The 20,167-nt window shown below is 38.0% G+C and overlaps 2 protein-coding genes across 3 annotated transcripts; both read left to right on the plus strand.

Moving 5' to 3' along the window:
• The first annotated feature begins 4,000 nt into the window (after positions 1-4,000).
• Positions 4,001-10,124, plus strand: LOC112304924 (olfactory receptor 5AS1). 2 transcript variants are annotated; one of them, XM_053925169.1, is made up of 3 exons: positions 4,001-4,064; positions 8,616-8,703; positions 8,804-10,124. In XM_053925169.1, the coding sequence occupies exon 3, from the start codon at positions 8,899-8,901 to the stop codon at positions 9,856-9,858; it is 960 nt and encodes a 319-aa protein (XP_053781144.1). In that variant the 5' UTR covers positions 4,001-4,064; positions 8,616-8,703; positions 8,804-8,898; the 3' UTR covers positions 9,859-10,124. The 2 variants fall into 2 exon arrangements, with proteins under 2 accessions (XP_053781144.1, XP_053781143.1); XM_053925168.1 differs by having other exon boundaries at positions 8,616-10,124.
• Positions 10,125-12,236: 2,112 nt separating this feature from the next.
• LOC112319939 (olfactory receptor 5J3) lies at positions 12,237-17,982 on the plus strand. Its single transcript, XM_053925019.1, has 2 exons — positions 12,237-12,576; positions 16,680-17,982. Exon 2 carries the CDS (start codon positions 16,800-16,802, stop codon positions 17,784-17,786), a length of 987 nt encoding a protein of 328 aa, XP_053780994.1. The 5' UTR covers positions 12,237-12,576; positions 16,680-16,799; the 3' UTR covers positions 17,787-17,982.
• Positions 17,983-20,167: the final 2,185 nt, after the last annotated feature.

Consider the following 20,167-nt stretch of genomic DNA (forward strand, 5'->3'; position numbering starts at 1 on the left):
AGATAGTGAAATTAGATTTTTTAGATTCCACATCACAAGTAAAACAAAATAAAATGAAGCACAAGTATTCAGATGCACAGAGAGTTTATTTGCACAGAGAACCATACTGCAATTTTAAAGTACTATTTCACAATTTTCCCTTTGAATTCACAATTAACCTCTACAGCAGTCTTTGAGATTGGTATTACTGTTTTATACATTTTGTAGATGTGGAAAGCAAGACTTAAAGCTATTATAGGGTTTTCCAATGAGCAAAGTGTTAGAAAGTGGGAGAGTTAAACTAAACCCAATTTTATACAGAAGAATGGGTGCCTAGCTACTTTCTTTCCCAGTGCAGTTTCATGTGACATTTTATCTTACTCACTTAGGTTATATATATATTTATATGTATATCTTCTGGCAAATTCAATCTGCCACTTCAATGCAGTTAGGGTATATCTCTGCATCTAAAGAAAAATCTGTAACATCATGTTGGATGATGTTTAAAAACTTGATTTGCAGAAAATTACAGAAACTGAAGAAAGAAATTAAGGAAGACACAAATAAATGGAAACATATACCATGTTCATGATATTGGAAGAATTAACATTGTCAAAATGTCCATATTACCCAAAGAAATTTGTAGATTCAACACAAAATCCTTATGAAAATACAAATGACAAATTTCACAGGTATAGAAAAAATATTTCAAAAACTTATATGGAATCATAAGTAACCTCAATAGACTCAACAATTTTGAGGAAGAACAAAGTAGGGGGAATCACAATACCTGATATCCAACTATATTATAAGGCCACTGTAATCAAAACAGTCTGGTACTGGCATAAGAACAGACACATAGATCAATGGAACAGAATACAAAGCCTAGAAATACACCCCTGTCAATATGGCCAATTAATATTTGACATTGGGGGAAGGAACATAAAATGGAGTAAAGGTAACCTCTTCATTAAACAATGTCTGGAGATTTGGAGAAGTACATGCAAAAAATGAAACTAGAACACCGACTTATACCATCAACCAACATAAACAAGATGGATAAAATAGTTAAATATAAGTCTTGAACCATAAAAGTCCTAGAGGAAAACATAAGCAGGAAAATTTCAGATATTCCATGTAGCAATATTTTCACTGGTACGTCCCCTACGGTAAGGATATAAAAGAAAGAATAAACAAATGGGACCTCATCAAACTAAAAACCTCATGACTACAGAAAACATCAACAAATTGGAAAGGGAACCAATCATATGAGAAAACATACTTGACAATGATACCTTGGACAAGGGTTTGATCTACAAATTATATAAAGAACTCACACGACTCCACACCAGGAAGACAATCAATCCAATTTAACAGTGGACAAAGGACCTGAACAGACAATTTTCCAAGGAGAATACACAGAGGGTCCATAGACACATGAAAAAATGCTCAGCATCACTAGCCATTAGAGACATACATGCTAAAACCACAATGAGATACCACTTCACCCCGTCAGCATGGCCATCATAAACCAATCAACAAATAACAAGTGCTGACGAGGCTGTGGAGAAAAGGGAACCCTAGTGCTCTGTTGGTGGGAATGCAGATTGGTGCAGCCACTGTGGGAAACTGTATGGAATTTCCTCAGAAAACTAAAAATGGAAGTGCCATTTGATCCAGCAGTCCCACTGCTGGGATTATCCTCTAAGAATCCTGAATCACAAATTCAAATCAATCTATGTACCCCAAAGTTCATAGCAGCGTTATTTACAATAGCCAAGTGCTGGCAACAGCCTACATGCCCATCAGTAAATGAGTGGATCCAAAAATGAACATTTTTGCATATGGCACATATGGCACATTTACACAATGGAATTCTACACAGCACAAAGAAAGAAGGAGCTCCTACCCTGCGTGATAACATGGGTGGATCTGGAGAGCATTATGCTAAGTGAAATAAGCCAGGCAGTGAAAGACAAATACCATATAATCTCACCTATAGGTGGAACCCAATCAACAAAACAGACAAATGAGCAAAATAGAACCAAAGACATGGAAATAAAGAACAAACTGACAGTGACCAGAGTTGAGGGGTGAGGGGGATAATTGGGGAAAGAAGAGGAAGGTTCAAGTCAAGGAAGATGAATAGAGGACTCATGGGGATGGACAGTGAGGAGGGGACGGACTGTGGGAGTGGTGTGCGGACAGGGCAGGGGAGAGCAACATGGAAAAAGGTGAGACAACTGTTACTGAACAACAACAACAAAAATTATTTAAAAGAACCCAAAACTTGATTTGTAATGTTACCAACTTCAAGATTTAAAAACTGCCCCAATTGACATGGATCAAATGCATACTTATTTACTAATGTATGGAAGTGAACAATTTAAAATATGAAAATACTTCAGACTAATTTATAACTGAGCTACCAGAAATGTGAGTTAACAGAGATGGAAGGAGAATCAGCATAATGAGTTATCATAGGAGGGGAAGGGGAGAATGCTTTAAAGAAAGAAGAGATTAATATTATTAAACCATAAATCAAACAAAGACCAAAAGGCCAATTGAATTTACTGAACAAGATATTATAATTAAAAATCTTGAAAAAAGTTTTTTTTATCAGGAAGAAGCAGAAACAATAATAAATGAAAAATATTTCAATTTTTCATTTTCATTTCATATTTTTCATTGTAAAAATGAAAAAATATTACAATCAGTTGGAAACTCAGTGTTTTAGTCAGGTTTATTGTGCCATTGGTGTTTTACAGCAAATTATCACTGTTTTTAGGTGTGTAGTTTGGTGAGTTTTTACAAACACTGTCTTGTAACCACTGCCACCACCAAGACAGAATATTTCACCCAGCCTGACAAGTTCCACGATCCTAACAGCTCCTTTCCATCTACCAGCTTCTGACAACCGCTGAGAGGACGCCGGTGTGATTCATGTCAGGCTTTCGCCCTTCCCAGAATATGATCATCTTCTGTGAAATCAAACGGTATGGAGCCTCTTGAGTCTGGCTTCTGATCTTCACTGCAATGTTTTGAGATCCAACCACGTGGTTACATTTATCAGTTTGTCTTTTTATTTTTAAGTAGTAGTAGTAGGTCATTCTATAGATGGATCAGCAGCTGATGGCCATTCAGTGTGTTTCCAATTGAAAGCAATGATGCGTGTGTATGTACATTGCTGTGATTTAACGAGAAAGCTGAGTCATCAAAGGAGTAAAATCTGCTCAACAAGGCTAAGCATTGACATGTGTTATTTCAGCCTTCACAAGAATCTGGTGAGGGGCACAATTATTGTTCACATTTTACAAATTAGTAAAAGTAGGAAGAAATAAGTAGCTCAAAGTCTCACAATTATGAGCTGGCAAAAGCAACATTCAAACTGAGGTTGCCTGAGTCATAAGTTCTTACTTTCGTATCTCATCATTCAAGACGTAGTTTCTTTCAGTCACTCAGATAACTGAGCAACAAAGAAAATTGGAGACAACTGTACTTGAACCACAAAAAAATAAAATAAAATGAAATGAAATAAAATAAAATAAAAAAAGAGGAACCGTGTATTTAAGAAAGATTTTCAATAATAAGAATTAAAATTAAAAAAGGAAAAATTAAAGTGCCTATGATTCTTCTTAATAGTGTTGAGCTTCTACTTTGGAATTTTCTTATACAACTAAATGCTTTAAAATGTCTTTAAGTATCTGGGAGAAATCAAAGTAAATAATTTTTTGACAGGTATAATTTAAGGATGTGTTGTTTTTGTTGTTGTTCTTTTAATTGAAACTCTCCTGGCGAAGGAGACATATGTTATTTTGTAATGACCACTTATAGTCAGTTATGTTATTTCTTCACTTTTCTCATTTAAAATAAAGCATTCAAGCCACATCTCTGGAACAAAAGTAATTGTTTATCCAAAGTCCTCCTGGGGTTGGTAATTACCTTGAGGCAATGTCCCACGTGTCACAGACTACATGATAAATACCCACTCCTTCTAAGATCTATTTGTAAAAACTGGGGAGAAAATGTTGTCAGTGTCTTGTACAAAGTAAATTCTATAATTCAAAATTCTAGATGGTGCTGAGGTAAGTGACTGATTCTCTAAAACATCAACAACATGTCTTGTGTGAGTATCACATCGATAATTTTGCTTTAAATATCTTGTATCTTCACTGACTCTCTGTGGGCTGGAAGAGTAGGTAGGAGATGGTGGGGAATCATTCCAAATGTACCTTAAGTATGCCAGTTCCCAAAATTCACTGATTTACCGTGTTCCTTATTGCTCTGAGGGGGAAGCTGACTGTGTGTGTTTTGGAATTTGGGGAAGCCCAATGGTCTGTTTAAATCGAGCAAGCTCAATTAAGTAAACTAAGCCTCATCAGTAAGACAGACCTCAGTTTCTACATATGCATACGCATAGTCACATACAGTATGTCTATTTTGTGTCTGTTCCAGGTTTTGTCTGAGGCGAAACTAGTTTCAGAGACAGATTGTCTTCACCAATAAGTAATTTAACACAGGTTCATTTCAGAAATTGTACTTTATAATAAAGAATTCCACAAGCCAATAACATACAGGATAATATCTCTTAATGAGTCTACAAAGAAACAACATACTCCAAACTACAGATAGATTCATTCCATTATTGTTCCAGGCACAGGGGAGATAAAAGAAGTGAAGTCCAAATTTAGCTGAGGTGTACTTTTCTATGAGTGGGCCCTCAGAAGGGTCAGCTTGCCAAACAAGAGCTGCTGTCCGGTTACCAGGGTTCATAGAAAGTGCCTTGGTGCTGGAGGATGCTGAGAACGGAGGCTGATGTTGGCAGGCAAGATGACCTCCTTCAAGAGGCTGATGCACCGTTTTCACCACTGGTGGCAAACTCCGCTTCAAGTAATAGGAGCTAATGTCCCAAGGTGTTTGGAGAGCTCTTTAGATCAGCAAAAAGTAGGCTTGCCCAGAATAAACCCTCTTAGTAAGTCCTTATAAATCCTTGGTATTTGAAGTTTTAAAGCTTAAAAATTTTGATGATATCATCCTGACATGCCCCCACCCCCAAAGTAAACAAACTCACCATCAGAACAGCTTCACTTAAGCCATAAACACGCAGGGCGGGTCCTCTTGTAACACCATTTTGTTCAGTGTCATTCTGTCCTAATTCCGATGTGATGCTGGAGGAGCTTACCCGTGTTTATTTCAATTAGTCCAGGGTTTTGTTCTACCTCATTTTCCCAAAGTTTCAAGAACTTATCTTTGATGTTGAGCGAGGACTTACTGGAGATCAAAATGGTGTTCCTTAAGTAGGAACTTAAGGAACCAAGTAGGTCAAAATGACTTTACTTGCGTTATAAACAAGTGCATTTGAAATCATAACAAACCAAGACACAACATTTCTACAATGGTCAACTCAGGGAATTTATGGTTTTGAAATCAGATGTTAACATATCACTAATCCTAATGGCATTAAGAGTAATAATAATAATGGATGCATTTTCATACATCTATAATGTAATGAGCTCTGTATCATCCTGGTTTCAACCTTGTGGTATACTAGTAGGTCAGTTCAACAAAACAAAGAAATTTAGGCATATAGAAGTTCAGTGACTTGCAGAACATTGGATGTGGCCTCTGAGGTTAAATTCAATTTACCTCAGTCCAGTGCGCTTAACTGCTACAGCACAATGCCATTGGTAAAGGGGAGAGAGCACATTCTACATTTATACTTCACATAGAGTAGCAAATAAAAATCCACTCATGGGCACTGACAACAGATTTGTTAGATGACATTTCCTTGGAAATCAGTCAACTCAACTTACTTTAAGAGATTTTCCTGATCTCAGGTCAAAGTACTGGGACAGGAATCCTTCAAGAGAAGTGAAATTGTTCTGGGATTTCACTCTCTCACTTAACAAACCCTCTAAAGAGGTTTCAGGCTTCTTGGGGACTCAAGGAAGGAAAGGCAGACTCTGATGCCATAACCTGCTTATAGATATAAGATACCGATTAACATCACTAGTGGACAGACATGTCACTTGTTGGATGACCTTGTGAATGTGACTTAGTCACCCAATCTAAAGAATAAGGTGTGGATGAGATCGCTGAGGTTCTTTCCAGAATTAACATCCTATTTATAAGTAATGTCCGACAACATTCTTACAGCAGTAGAAAACATTTCATCAAGCCTCACAGGCAGGCAAACCCGTTGACCCGGAGGTCTCAGTGCAGGTGTTGTTACTCTTGTGATAAAAGCTGATGATGACAGCAGTACCTTCCTAGATAAAATCTTTGGGGACCAATGACATAGAATCTCCTAAATTTCATTTGCTTTTAGTATTTATTGATTCTTAGAGGAAATATTTTTAATGATTATTGAATTCTGAACCATTAAACATGTGAACATTCCTTATATAATTTTAATATGGAATGTATTACAGCAAATAAATTACAGGTTTTTTAAACCATTGAATTAATTTTTAAACACTATTTCAGAAAATAAATCTTAAATGACATTTGCACTAGAGAGACACATGAGCTTTTTTTTTTTCTCTTTTATTTTAAGTGTGGATTTGTAACAGGGTGCAGCCAAGAGGGCGACCCCAAATAGGAATTTCTAATGGGGTCCAGAACTCAAGGTGTCCAGGAAAATTAGAAAAAAATATATAAGGTGTCCTCATCCCCACAAGCCTGAGCTTGGGGAATAGGACACATGGAGCAGGGCCATTCAGAGCTGTTTTGTATAGCAACAGCAGTGCAGCTAACCTCTGGCATGGTCATTTAACATATCCATAACCTTTAACTGGTTTCATAGATATGATAAATAGCTTTGAGCCAGGGGGATGGAAGTGACTTCCACCCAAGATGTAACTGGGAGGCATCTCCCCCCTGGTTACAGCTCCTGCGTGAGAGCTTTGAGAAGATTGGCTCTAGGCCATGGGGCCACACCTGCCTAGACTTACTAGGCAGCCCAGTAAAGCTGGAAGAATACGGGAATGCTGGCAGGTGTAACTGATTGTAGGAAGAGTCGGAAATGGGGCTGCAGAGGAAGACTGGCGCTGGAATTTAAACGCAGGCACCACAGGCACACTCGGGGAGAACCATGCGGCTTTGGCAGAGTGGGGACCCCCTGGCTTTGATGAGAGTCAGGACCACACATCTTTGGAAGTGCTCCCTTTTTTCCACGTGGATGGTGCCGGCAGCCTGAACCATGGACTTCTACTTCTTTTCCTGAGTTACGGTACCTAGACTGGGCATAGGGTGGAAGGAAGGACGGTGTGTGTCTGTGGGTATTCTAAAGGACTTTAGTATTTTAATGAAGATACTAAGTCATTACTCCAAGTCTGTATATCTTTTTAAATAAATAATTCCTTTCCTTTTCACCAATCTCTGGCATTGAGACCCATCTCTCCTTGACGGTGGGCAAGTTGAACCTAGTACGTTGGGGGGCAACCCCAGAGAGAAAGAGTGGGTCTTTTTGGCAATAGTATATATTTCACTGCCCCCCGCCACTCCCCCAGTCTGGTCTGTAACAGATTCCTTCACTATAGTTTCAAGCATTCACTTTTCATCTCTTTCCAGTCAAGCTCTTTCTTTTTAAGATCTGATTTCCAAAGATTGACCTCAGGGCATCTAGAAGCCTGCAGGTCATTTTCTGGAGCAGGGGCAATTCTGAAATTTACCAGGCATGGCAGATAGAACAGCGATTCACTATTTATTGCCTTATTATTCACTACAATGTTTCTCACTGAAATCACTGTTAATGCTACAAATCTTAGAATATTTGCTGAATATTCCATCCTCCTATAGTTTATTTCTTATTTGCACCCATTCTGTTTCTTTCTTGATTATTTCTCCTGGCTTTATAATATATATTTTCCCACATTGCCCCGGTTTAGAAGTCTATGAATAACTACAGATACAGTTGTTCTTCAAAATACTTAATGTTTCTGGACCTCACACCAGACACTGTCCTACCTTGGAGATAGGAAAGAGGCATAAACTACAGAGAGGAAGAAACATAAGCACATTTTAAAATACATCGATGCTCAGCAACGCATTCGCACACAACACACGAACACAACCTCAAAGGCTTTTCGTTATAGGGGAGTCAGATCATGTATCTGTGATGCCAGAGATTAGATAAAGTTGAGAAAATGATCTTAACTATTTCAAGCTGCTGGATGAGTAATGAAAAAGAAATCCAAAGGTCAATTTATTTGTTTAAATGTTTTATTTAACAAATGCTCACATTAGTGTTTGTTATGCACCAGTTACATAAATGCTCTATGACTATCTGCTAATTTTTCTTCTAAGCATCACAGAGTTGTTAAATAACTGTGAAGGTCACATGATCAGTAAGTATCAAAGCTAAGATTTGAATCCAGTGAACTCTTCCATAACTACTGAGCTCTTAACTGTTAATGCTAAACAACCTTCCAAAATCACAGATATTCTTCTGTAGAATTATCTAGTTTACAGGTGAGCTCTTTTTTTTCCCTAAGATGTTTCTCAACTCTACATTATTTTACCTGGAAGAATATGACTTTAGGATTGAAAAACTTGAGGTTTTGCCTCTAAGGATTTTGCCGATTCTCTTAGTTCTAGTAGGTCTTTTCAACTGAGTCACGTTCATTCCATTTCAGGTTGTAAGGAACAAATCCACCTCTTGATGCACACAGCTGCTGAAGCGTTGCCACATCTCAAAACACCACCTCTGAAAAACATACTCAGGTATCAATGATAACCTCTGTAAATAAAATGAAAACAAGCCAAATATGTCATGGAAAATGTCACGACTATGATTTCATTATCCTTCTATTTGTTTCTTTAGAAGGGAAGGTAAACATGTTCTTGGTTCATTGGTCACTCAAGTGAACTCATATTCTGACACCATCTATTTTGGATGAGAAAAACAAGAAAAGTAAGATGTTGGAAAGTAATTACACCATGCCAACCGAGTTCCTACTTGTTGGATTCACAGATTATCTACCTCTCAGAGTCACTTTGTTCTTGGTATTTCTCATGATATACACACTAACTGTGGTGGGAAATATGGGCTTAATAATCCTAGTTAACATCACTTCAAGCCTACAAACCCCCATGTATTTTTTCCTCAGCAACTTGTCTTTCTTAGACATCAGCTATTCCTCAGCAATCACTCCTAAAATGCTGGTGAATTTCTTAACATCCAGGAGAAGCATCTCTCCCTCTGGCTGTGCACTACAGATGTTTTTCTTTGGTTGTTTTGCTGATGCTGAGTGCCTTATCCTGGCAGCAATGGCGTATGACCGCTATGCAGCCGTCTGTGAGCCACTGCGCTACCCTACACTTATGTCTAGGAGAGTCTGTACCTGCTTCGTTGTGCTGGCGTACTTGAGTGGAAGTGTGACTTCAGTGGTGCACGTCTCCCTCACGTTCACGCTGCCATTTTGTGGCTCCAGTGTTGTCAACCATTTTTTCTGTGATATCCCACCTCTCCTGGCTTTATCATGTGCAGACACCCATATCAATGAGCTTCTGCTCTTTGTCTTGTGCGGCTTCATCCAGACTAGCACTTTTGTGGTCATATCCATCTCTTACTTTTGTATCCTCATCACTGTTTTGGGCATCAAGTCTTCAGGCGGCAGAAGCAGAACATTCTCCACCTGTGCTTCCCATGTCCTGGCAGTCACCTTATTCTACGGGTCACTCCTGTTTACCTACCTACGGCCCGCCACCAGCTACTCCCTAAACAGCGATAAGATAGTGGCAGTGTTTTATACAGTTGTTTTTCCCATGTGTAACCCACTGATCTACAGCTTCAGAAACAAGGACGTAAAAAACGCCCTCAGAAAAGCTATCGGAACGAAACTGGATTTTCAGAGGAATGAGAGCTTACATCACTGAGCAAACTCTGAGGCGTGGCCTGCTCTTCCGGTTTCATTATCAGCACTGTGCCAGTGTGTGTCAACTATTGTGAATTTATTTCCAACAATTAAGACAACTTTCCAACCTCACTTTCTTACAATGCTTTTGCCTCTCTCATGTTCCTTCCAAATTTATTCTATTCTGAAACATTCCTGAACTAAAATAAATAATAATCCTTACTGGCCAGTTAGCTTTGCATATTGATTTATTATCCTATTCTTTATCACATTGTATTGAATGTATATGGTGAATTGTCTGGCAACACACTCATACTAAAAGTTCCTTGGCAGCATGGAATATATATTTTGGTTTATTTTTCAATACCTGTATAACACCTGGTACATGGGTTATTTTGGATCATTCTTTTAAGTTTAGTGTACCCTAAAAAAAGCACTGAAGAGAATATTGTCAAATGAGCTGACTTCTAATCATTCTTCCATTGTGCTAGGGGACATAAGCTGGCATGAAGAAGCACGTCAGCTTCTATAATAGGGACTGTTTAATCTAAGAGTTATTTTTCATTTTCCAAGATGAGGTATTTTAAAATAAGTACACCGCAATGTATTTGCAAACTCTAAGTGGTTATGAGTTTATCTGGCTTCAAGTTTGTAAAAGCAGCACAACTGACATTTGGGGCCAATGCTTCCATTTTGGGGGTGCAGGTATGGTGAAGAGAAGCCTACCCTGTACATTTTAGGGTGTTTAGCATTGTCTCTTGTCTCTACTCAGTAGCTGCTAGTAGCAGTCCACCTATTGATGACAACCAAAATGTAGCCAAATGTTGCCAAAGTCACTTCAGAGGCAAAATTTTTCCTCCTGTGGAATCACTCATCTTGCTCAACACTATTTCTTTGACCATAAGGCGAATGCAACCATTAGAGTGAAGTCACTGCCTGAATATAAGTCAGAATAATAATTGGGTAAGAACCTCTCAGATATGATTTTATTAATTTTGTTCTGCATTATCACCCTAATTCCTATTAATTTCTAAGATCTACCCTGATAATACCCATAAATAGAGACAATGAACACATAATTTTAATTAGATAAATATAAAATTAAAATTGAATATATGTTTTATAAAATAAACCACAGTTGAGAAGAAGTTAGAATAAGGTAGGATATTTATGACAATTACATGTAATTAGATTTAATTTTCTGCTTCTATGAGGAGACAGGTTGCTGAGAAGCTGTATTATGTTTCAGTCATAAAAAGAATACACAAACTACTAAAACTGGTGTTCCTTTTATAAAATCGTGTGCATTTGATTGAGGTCATGAATAAAATCTAGGGGATAACTCTGCATGTTTATTTCACTGACACTGAGCATTGGGGGTGGGGCAAATGAGTTAGTGGAATGTGTTGAATAACGCTAAATTTTCTAGTGAGATCAGACAAATAATTTGCAGATCATATTGAAAGAATATTTATCTTCAAAGGAATACATTTATAATTTTTTCTCAGAAATAACAATATTTTCTTGACACAGATGAGGTAAGGCTTGCCACGTCGATGGCATAAAGAGGAAGATAGGAAGGAAGTATTAATTGAGAATCCAACTTTCTTTTGGCTGCAAACACTGTTAAGTATGGTGGAGAAGTCATGCCATAACTTATAACTGATACTTTTCTATTGGTTCTAAGTAAGATTTTTATCTTACGATCTGGTAACATCTTTCATTTTGATCTAAAGACATGTTAATGTTTTATCAGTATCTTCACAACCATATAATAATGTCATAATCCTTGAAATTTTTGTACAATATTTGGATTGACCCAGGATTTCACATTTTATTTATCTGCATATATTCTAACTTACTCTACTATTATCCTAAAATACCTAAGACATCCTAATGAATTAACAGCAGAACTGTACAAATCCATCTGCCACCCTTTCCAAACACACAATGTTTATATTATTTGTACGATGGAAGAGAAGGAAATATAAAATTACATAGAAAGCTAAAAACCTATGTGAGATACATGCAAAATTTCCACACTGTCCACAGATCTATGATGCCTGTTGAATTATTAGATGGAAGGAAAACATGCATTTTATATAAGTTCTCCCAAAGGAGAGCATACACTTCAATTAATTCTATGCATGTGTGTAATCATAGCACTTTCATGTGAATGATTGCTAAAATATTCGGGGTGTGATGTCATGCATAATCTACATGAATGTTACAATGGATCAGCGGGGTAGCTAGTCACGCGTGGATGTCCCCACTTTAAAGCAGAGAGCACAGCCTCACTTCCTCCACCATCAGAACACCCGGACACCTGTCTGAGCAGCGTGCGTGGCACTGGAACATACTTCTTTAGCTCTTGCAATGGCATTTAGTCTCTGTGTTGTGCTTCACCCGAGCCGTTTGACTTTTAGAGAACACGTTCATTTTTAAACTTGTTTGATGTATAAAAGGGGTACCTTTTACTAAAGTGAAAGCACAGGCATCTACTGAGTAACTGTTGAGAGGACCTGCTACTCTGATTAGCCCCAGTCCCAAGACACCTGAGAAGATGCTAATGAACCAACCTGTGGACTTCTGAGATTCCATCTACACCGAGGGACACAGGTTTTGTCACCAAAAGGAAGGAAAGCAGACACAAAAAGTCTCTACCCTCAGCGATAAGTCCTTTAAAGTATCATGATAACATGGTCTTCTCTAGATTCTCTGCTTTCAACTTTTCTGAGTAGTGAGTATGTTTAGGAAGTGATAATGTGGGTCTTTTTGGCTTTTGCTATTTCCTGTTATCTCCACACTGTAAGAATCTGTTACAAGCTATTATGATTTCACTGCTGTTCCTCAAAATGCCAGATAATTTCCAAACCAGTGGTTTATTTTTTTAAAAGTTCTTATTTTGTGACAAGGGCAGAATTTTCCATAGTATCCATAATTAATATTTGTGTATTTGAGAATGTCTGCATTTTATGTATTTAATTACTTGGTTTACATAGAGTCTAAAGCTACTTGTATATTGATGCCAAATGTCAAATATTTTATGGAAAATGGGATATCTGAGGACTATAATGCATTTTAGCTATATTACAAGGAAAATGATTTCATTCCAATCTTACATAATAATAGTTTCTGGAAATCTTTTCCATCTAGCTTTATTTTATGATTCCACTACTGATATTTTAAGAATTATTTTCAATCCACCCCGACTGTCACTATGCCCTATCGCTAACCACCCTGGGCGTGCACACAGACACTAGATTCCCTGAGCACAAGGCTGTTTTTTTTTTTTTAATTCAGTTACGATTGTCTGCATTTTCTCCCCATCCCTCCACCCCACCCTAGCCAGTCCCACCTCCCCCACCACCTTTACCCTCCCCCTTGATTTTGTCCTTGTGTCCTTTATAGTAGCTCCTATAGATCCCTCTCTCCACTATTCCCTCCCCATTCCCCTCTGGCTATTGTTACATTGTTCTTAATTTCAATGTCTCTGGTTATATTTTGTTTGCTTTTTTCTTTTGTTGACTATGTTCCAGTTAAAGGTGAGATCATATGGTATCTGTTCCTCACCACCTGGCTTATTTCACTTAGCATAATGCTATCCAGTTCCATCCATGCCATTGCAAAGGGTATAAGCTCCTTCTTTCTCTCTGCTGCGTAGAACTCCATTGTGTAAATGTACCATGGTTTTTGGATCCACTCATTTGCTGATGGGCACTTAGGTTGCTTCCAGCACTTGGCTATTGTAAATTGTGCTGCTATGAACATTGGGGTGCATAGGTTCTTTTGGATTGGTGTTTCAGGGTTCTTAGTGTATAACGCCACCAGTGGAATTGCTGGGTCAAAAGCACAAGACTGTTTTTGCCGCACAAGCTGTCAGTTCTTCCCACCACAACTCTGGTGTGCCTGCATAAAATACTCTTCAAATCAGCATGCTTTGCTTTGTAGGCAGCCTAGCTAAGCTATACAGTTTTGGGTTTTTCAGTGTGTCAACGTTATTGTTGATAGTGGGTTTTTAAATATTTTATATGTGAATACTGCTTTGTTAAGTTTTCTGTTTGTCATTTCTTTTTTCATCTTGTAGACAATTTTAATCATAAACCGTTTAGTGCACATTATTTTAAAGTATAAGTTTATATACTTACAAATTTGTATATATATAACATAGTTCACGTAACAATCAGTTATATATTTATTTGTATAAAATACTCTAAAATAACATGAGCAATACTATGAACAGTAAAGGATATATAATAAATTAAAATAAATTCATTTCTAAATATTATGTTAACATAACAGTATTTTGTGGGTGAAGCTGCATGAGAGCACATACGGAATGCAAGTCGGTTGAACAACTATGCACCTACAGTATGGCAAGATCATTGTATTGAAAATCACTAACTCTTTTGATGGCCATTTGGTTGGGTTCACTTTTCACTACAAGGACAAATGCTATATACACTTTAGGATTTCTCTCACCAACATCCTGAGCACTAACTGTGTCCTCGATCACTCATTATTCTGTATTTTCAAATGTCTCTTTGGAGTCATAAATCAAAAATAAATTACTGTAAATGAATTTCATATGTTTTAAACAAATACCCTTTTTTCATCTTGACATCAAGATATTAATCTGAGAGTTGGAAAAATTGCATTTGAGCATACTCTACAGTGTTATAATGTGATTCGGGTATTTGTTTCCCTAAGAGAATTCTCGAGTGCACTAGTATTCTAAAGCAGCCTCTTATCTTATCAGGAAGATTACATTGAAGGGTATCAAAGCCCCGCACTTACTGACAGAAGGGATCTGTGTTCTAGCTGTAATTCTAACAGCATGAGAGAAAATTATACCTTGATCCTTGGTAATGCCATTCTCTATAGTTTTCTATTATGAGCTTGATGGATAAAGGTGTTACTAGAAATCTCCCTGCCATCTTTTTGAAGTCATTTTTGTTTCTCATGGGTCCTGGTGTTGTTGAGTCTTGTCCATCAATATCACGTCAGTTCACATATATTATGTGAAATTTATGGTAGTTAAATTGAGAAGAACTCCAATTTTTCCTTTTTTCTCTAAACAATCAATGGGAAAATTATGTGAACTCTGTTGTGTTCATTTTTTAAATGGTTTGTTTCAGATAGGCAAAATATACGGCAGAGCTAGGGCAGAATTACATTGGACCTCAGTCCTGCCTAGTTGTAATATCCTCCCATGATGTGATGTTCCCGTTACACTAAGGATCCTTGCAGAAGAAGAAGTGTGTCATTAAGAAACACACAAATTTCCCTTCACCTCCATTTTTTTAAATTGAGCTTATTTCTGAACTATGAAACTATGAATCTGTATTTTACATTCTGGTTTTATTAACAGGTTTCTTTATGGCATTAAAAGTATTTCATTAAAAACAAAAAAAATTCTTGCCACTTTCAATAAGTTATTCCCTCTTTTCCTAGGATACAGTTAAATTTGTATTTGTTGTGCTTCCCAAATCCACCAATTGAAAATATAAACAGGATTATATATAAACAAAATATACATATTAAAATCTCAGTTTGTGAGGGGTGAGCTTATATACTTACAGGATAAAGATTTTGGTTTTGATTTAGAAATACCCTGACGACAACATCCCAAAGTCACCCAAGCCCTGACCTCAGGGGACTTCCGTTTCCATGAGACCACAACTCATGTATCCTTCTTGAGATGTCTAATGCCTAACACAGTGCCTTGCATAAAAGGCATGGTTGTTATTTTAAGCCACTAATTTTTGGTGACTTGTTATAGTAGCAATAGGAAAGTAATACACTATATACAAGAGTACCTACCATTTCTTACTATTCACCATGCCGTTCTTTACTCTTCTTCACAGTACTTTTCATGATTGTAGGCAGTACATCAATAAGGGTTTGTTTCCTTAATAAATGTAAGCTCCTCGAAAGCATGGCATTCTTCTTATTCACTACTTCATCTCTAGCAAATATAGCATTTCTCGGCACAGAGCACTAATTAATATATTTTGACTGAATGTATGAGTGCACACATGAATGGATTTACTACTATTTAACCATAAATACTGTTGCACTAGTATTATGTCATATCAAAGAACAAGAGAAAGTAAGGTGATGCCTACCTTTTGGAAGCAGCACATACTTGATACAGTCATGTTGTGATAGATACAGTTTGTTACCTCAGAGTAACACTTTGCTTCTCTCCATTTGGTTTCTGGGTTTGTTGTTTGAATGCTGAGGAAAACCAAAGCTGTGAGAGTGAAGTTATACAAATAGGAAAGGGAAGAATTTTCAAGTGAAATCACACTGCTATGTTTTGATTGGCCTTAACAGTAAATAGCAAATAAAAAAAATGGTTCTAGCCCTTTTCCTTCCTGTCTCAATTCTTTAGAGAGCACAGTCATTGACCTTCCAAGCAGAAGGTGAAGCAAAAAAAGTTTTGATGCTTGAGATTTGGAAAGGAAGGGGGTTGAATACTGTGAAAGGCGGTTTCATGAGTAAACGGGGTGTGAAAAATAGGAAGAGTTCAGGCACAGAAAACAAAAAAATTGCTATCACAGAATGTCGTTCAGTTTGTAGTTCATGACAACAGAGAACTTGTAAATACCATGGGATGAGCCAGAGGCCTGCTGGCTCAAGGCATATCTGAGTATCAGTTTCAACAATTAATACTTTCATGATCTAAGAATTTCTTTCTCCCAGTTTTATATTGTGCAAACTGAGAAGCGAGGAATGAGAAAACTCTAGTTCCAGTGGGGCGAATCACCACAGATAGATTCTCTAGTACACATAAAGTCCACTGCTTGAAGTTCATTTCCTCTCTTCATCTAACTACAGGGTAAACCCAAATGCTCCTTGCTGTGATGGATACTGGATCATGGAGAGAATCATCATTTATTTTTCATCTGAGGGACATTATTTTGTTCTGCAACTAAAGAGCTGAATAACCCTGCAAGCATGCCAGGTTGGAATCACACAGCTGTGAAGGAATTCCTTCTCGTGGGTTTAACTGAAAATCCTAATTTGCAGATTCCTCTCTTTTTGCTTTTCACCCTCATTTATTTCACAACCCTGGTGGGTAATTGGGGGATGATTGCCTTGATCGGGTTAAATGCCCAGCTTCATACTCCAATGTACTTCTTTCTCAGCAACCTCTCTTTTTGTGATATTTGCTACTCTACTGTCCTTACCCCTAAGATGCTGGTCAATTTCTTATCAGAACACAAGTCCAGCACGTTCTCTGGCTGTGTTCTACAGAGTTTCCTTTTTGCAGTCTATGCAACTACAGAAGGCATCCTCCTGTCTGTGATGGCTTATGACCGCTATGCAGCAATAGCTAGTCCCTTGCTGTACACAGTCATCATGACCCAAAAAGTGTGTGTTCAGATGGTCCTGGCATCTTACTTGGGAGGGCTCGTTAACGCACTGACACACACGATAGGGCTGCTGCAACTGGACTTCTGTGGTCCGAACATTGTGAATCATTATTTCTGTGACATCCCCCCTCTTCTGAAGCTCTCTTGCTCTGATGCACATAACAATGAGATGCTGCTTTTGATCTTTTCTGGGATTATTGCAGTGTTCACTTTCATCATCGTCATGGTCTCTTATATCCGCATCATTGTTGCCATCCAGAGAATTCGCTCAGCTGAGGGGAAGCGCAAAGCCTTCTCCACTTGTATGTCCCACCTGACTGCTGTGACCTTATTCTACGGGTCTGGGACGTTTAGTTACATCCAGCCAAGCTCTCAGTACTCCCTGGAACAGGAGAAGGTCGCTGCTGTGTTTTATACCTTTGTGATCCCCTTGCTAAACCCACTGATTTATAGCCTAAGGAATAAAGACGTGAAAGATGCAGCAAAAAGGTCAATATGTGGAAAAGAGCTCCAACTTCACTCCTTTTTGTCTACGGCCTTTTCAAACATAACATTAACCTGCAAATAGATAGTTTCTTTAAACTTGTGTCAGAGAGATAGGATCAAAACTGAACTACAATCAAGGTATCTATCTACATGAAACATGAGACATGAATGATAGTTACCTATTTTGAAACTTGTATTGTTCTTAAGTCTCTTCTGTAAGTTTAAAATGTTTTGCAAAATCATACATGGAACTAGAAACTATTATGCTAAATAAAATAAGCCAGTTGGTGAAAGACAAATGCCATATGATGTCATTTATAACTGGAATCCAGTGAACAAAATAAACTAATGAGCAAAACAGAACCAGAGACATGGAAACATGGTACAGACTGACCGCTGTAAGAGGAGAAGAGGGGGATGGCAGAAGAAAGGGGGAGGGGTTAGTCAAAGAACATGCGTGAATGATCCATGGGCACGGACAACAGAGTGGACACTGAGGGCATAAATGGTAGGCTGAGTGGAGGGGGGCAAAGGGAAAAAATTAAGGCAACTGTAATAGAATAAACAATAAAAGGGTTTCAGACAAAAAGTTAGGAAAACATAGGGGAAAGTGTGTATAAAATGGTAAAATGTTTTTACTTTTGGATGGATGGAGTAGCTTGTGGTTAAAATCACATTTGTGCAAAAATAATAAGAAAAACAAGACATGATACAGATTATATCTGTTGATAAAATGAAGTAGCAATTACAGAAACTGGGGTGGTTTAGAACTCAGGGAGGTCTAGACATGGAGAAGTGAGCTGACTTTCATCTCACTGAGTCACGGAACTCAAAAAGGCAGGCCTGTGATGCATGGAGATTTCTGTAAGCTCTCAGAAACCAGTACAGCTTTTGGCAGATACTTTGTGGGTTTCCCATATATGATGATATTTCCTTTAGGGCATTAGCCATATTCTGGGCCTGGAGGAGACCTGGACCAAACACATAAATATAGAGACAGACAGACCATGGATGATAGATAGGTGATAGATAGATGGATGGGCAGCCAGTTGATAGATAGATAGACAGATATTGATATAGAGAGATAGACAGACAACAGATAATAGATGGACAGACTTAAATGGAGAACTTCTGATATCAGGGAGGGACTTTGGGTGGTGTCCCAAACAATACAAATATCAAATAGTTTGATCTACTAAAAAGAGGACCTACTGAATCTGAACTTGTGCCCTGTGACTGCTCTTGGCAAAAGAGAAAACAGTGCAGCTGTATGTAAGCAGTTACGTAGGCTCAAAGATGGACTGGATTATACATAATCTTAAACACAGTTATTTTGCCCCATAGGAAATTGGAGGGAAGGGCGTGAGTGGAGCGTGCATGAAGCTGGTTTGGGCCCCAGAGGCAGGTTGAAATCTCCTGCATTCTTGCTGTGCTTTGAAGACACACAGTCCTGCTGGTGGGGAGTCAGCAACAAATGCAGGTATATCCTGAAAACATTTGCCAGGCTTTGATCCTGCTCTGAGTCAGGCACAGAAGGGCTAGAATTTTCTTTTGGAAGCACCAGGAGATCCAGACTCTAGATATTCAGATTGAGCTGGAAAGACAGAGTGAAATCTTCCAGGCTGTTGGTGCTTGGCTGGTGATGTCCCGCCACAGCTAAAGGCCTGGGCGCTGCACAAGGCCAGCCCCTTCAAGGCATTTGCTGCAGTTTGAAGATATACAGGGAAAGAGGCTAAGTTCACACCTCCAGAAAGTTAAAACTGAATTTTCTACAGTGTTTAAGAACAGGTGAGAAAGGGTGGAGAGAGAGAGAGAGAGAGAGACGCACATCTTAACACCTTGGGAAATCTACACAACTGAAACAGGGACAGTCAGAAGAAAAATGAACTCTGACTCCAAAGTCCAGTCTCAGTTCAATTAGTGATTGGTTATCCGCCTACCATCTCTTCCTTGATGCCTTTTTAAAGAGAAAATGAAACACTCCTCCTTGGAAAGTAGTATCGTCTCCAGGTTCTATGAAACTTGTGTTCACATGTAAGAGTCAGAAAGAATAAAAAAATGCAAAAAGAAGCACAAAGCATAGAAGAGCTATATGGAGAGCTAGAAAAAGATTTCAAAAAATACTATGATTAACATATTGAAGAAAATAAAGAAAAAAGAGAAAACATTCTAAGATGAAATATTTCAAGAGAGAATTAAGTAAATTTAAACAGAAGCACTCTATAATCTGCTTCTATGATTTTGCTGTTTTAGAAACCTCTGCTAAGTGGAATCATGCTGTGACTGGCTTATTTCACTTAGCACAATGTCCTCCAGGTTAACCCATGATATGACAAAAAGGAATTCCCTCCTTTTTAAGGTTGACTAGTACCTTATGGTATGAATACACCACATTTTCTGTAACAATTCACCTGATGATGGGCATTTGGGCTGTGTCCATATCTTGGCCGTTGTTCAGAGTGC

The sequence above is a fragment of the Desmodus rotundus genome, chromosome 5, assembly GCF_022682495.2.
Source record: "Desmodus rotundus isolate HL8 chromosome 5, HLdesRot8A.1, whole genome shotgun sequence".
NCBI lineage: Eukaryota > Metazoa > Chordata > Mammalia > Chiroptera > Phyllostomidae > Desmodus > Desmodus rotundus.

Excerpts from the sequence above, each read along its gene's own strand:
- LOC112304924 (XM_053925168.1), top strand. The coding sequence starts at position 8,899 with ATGTTGGAAAGTAATTACACCATGCCAACCGAGTTCCTACTTGTTGGA.
- LOC112319939 (XM_053925019.1), top strand. The coding sequence starts at position 16,800 with ATGCCAGGTTGGAATCACACAGCTGTGAAGGAATTCCTTCTCGTGGGT.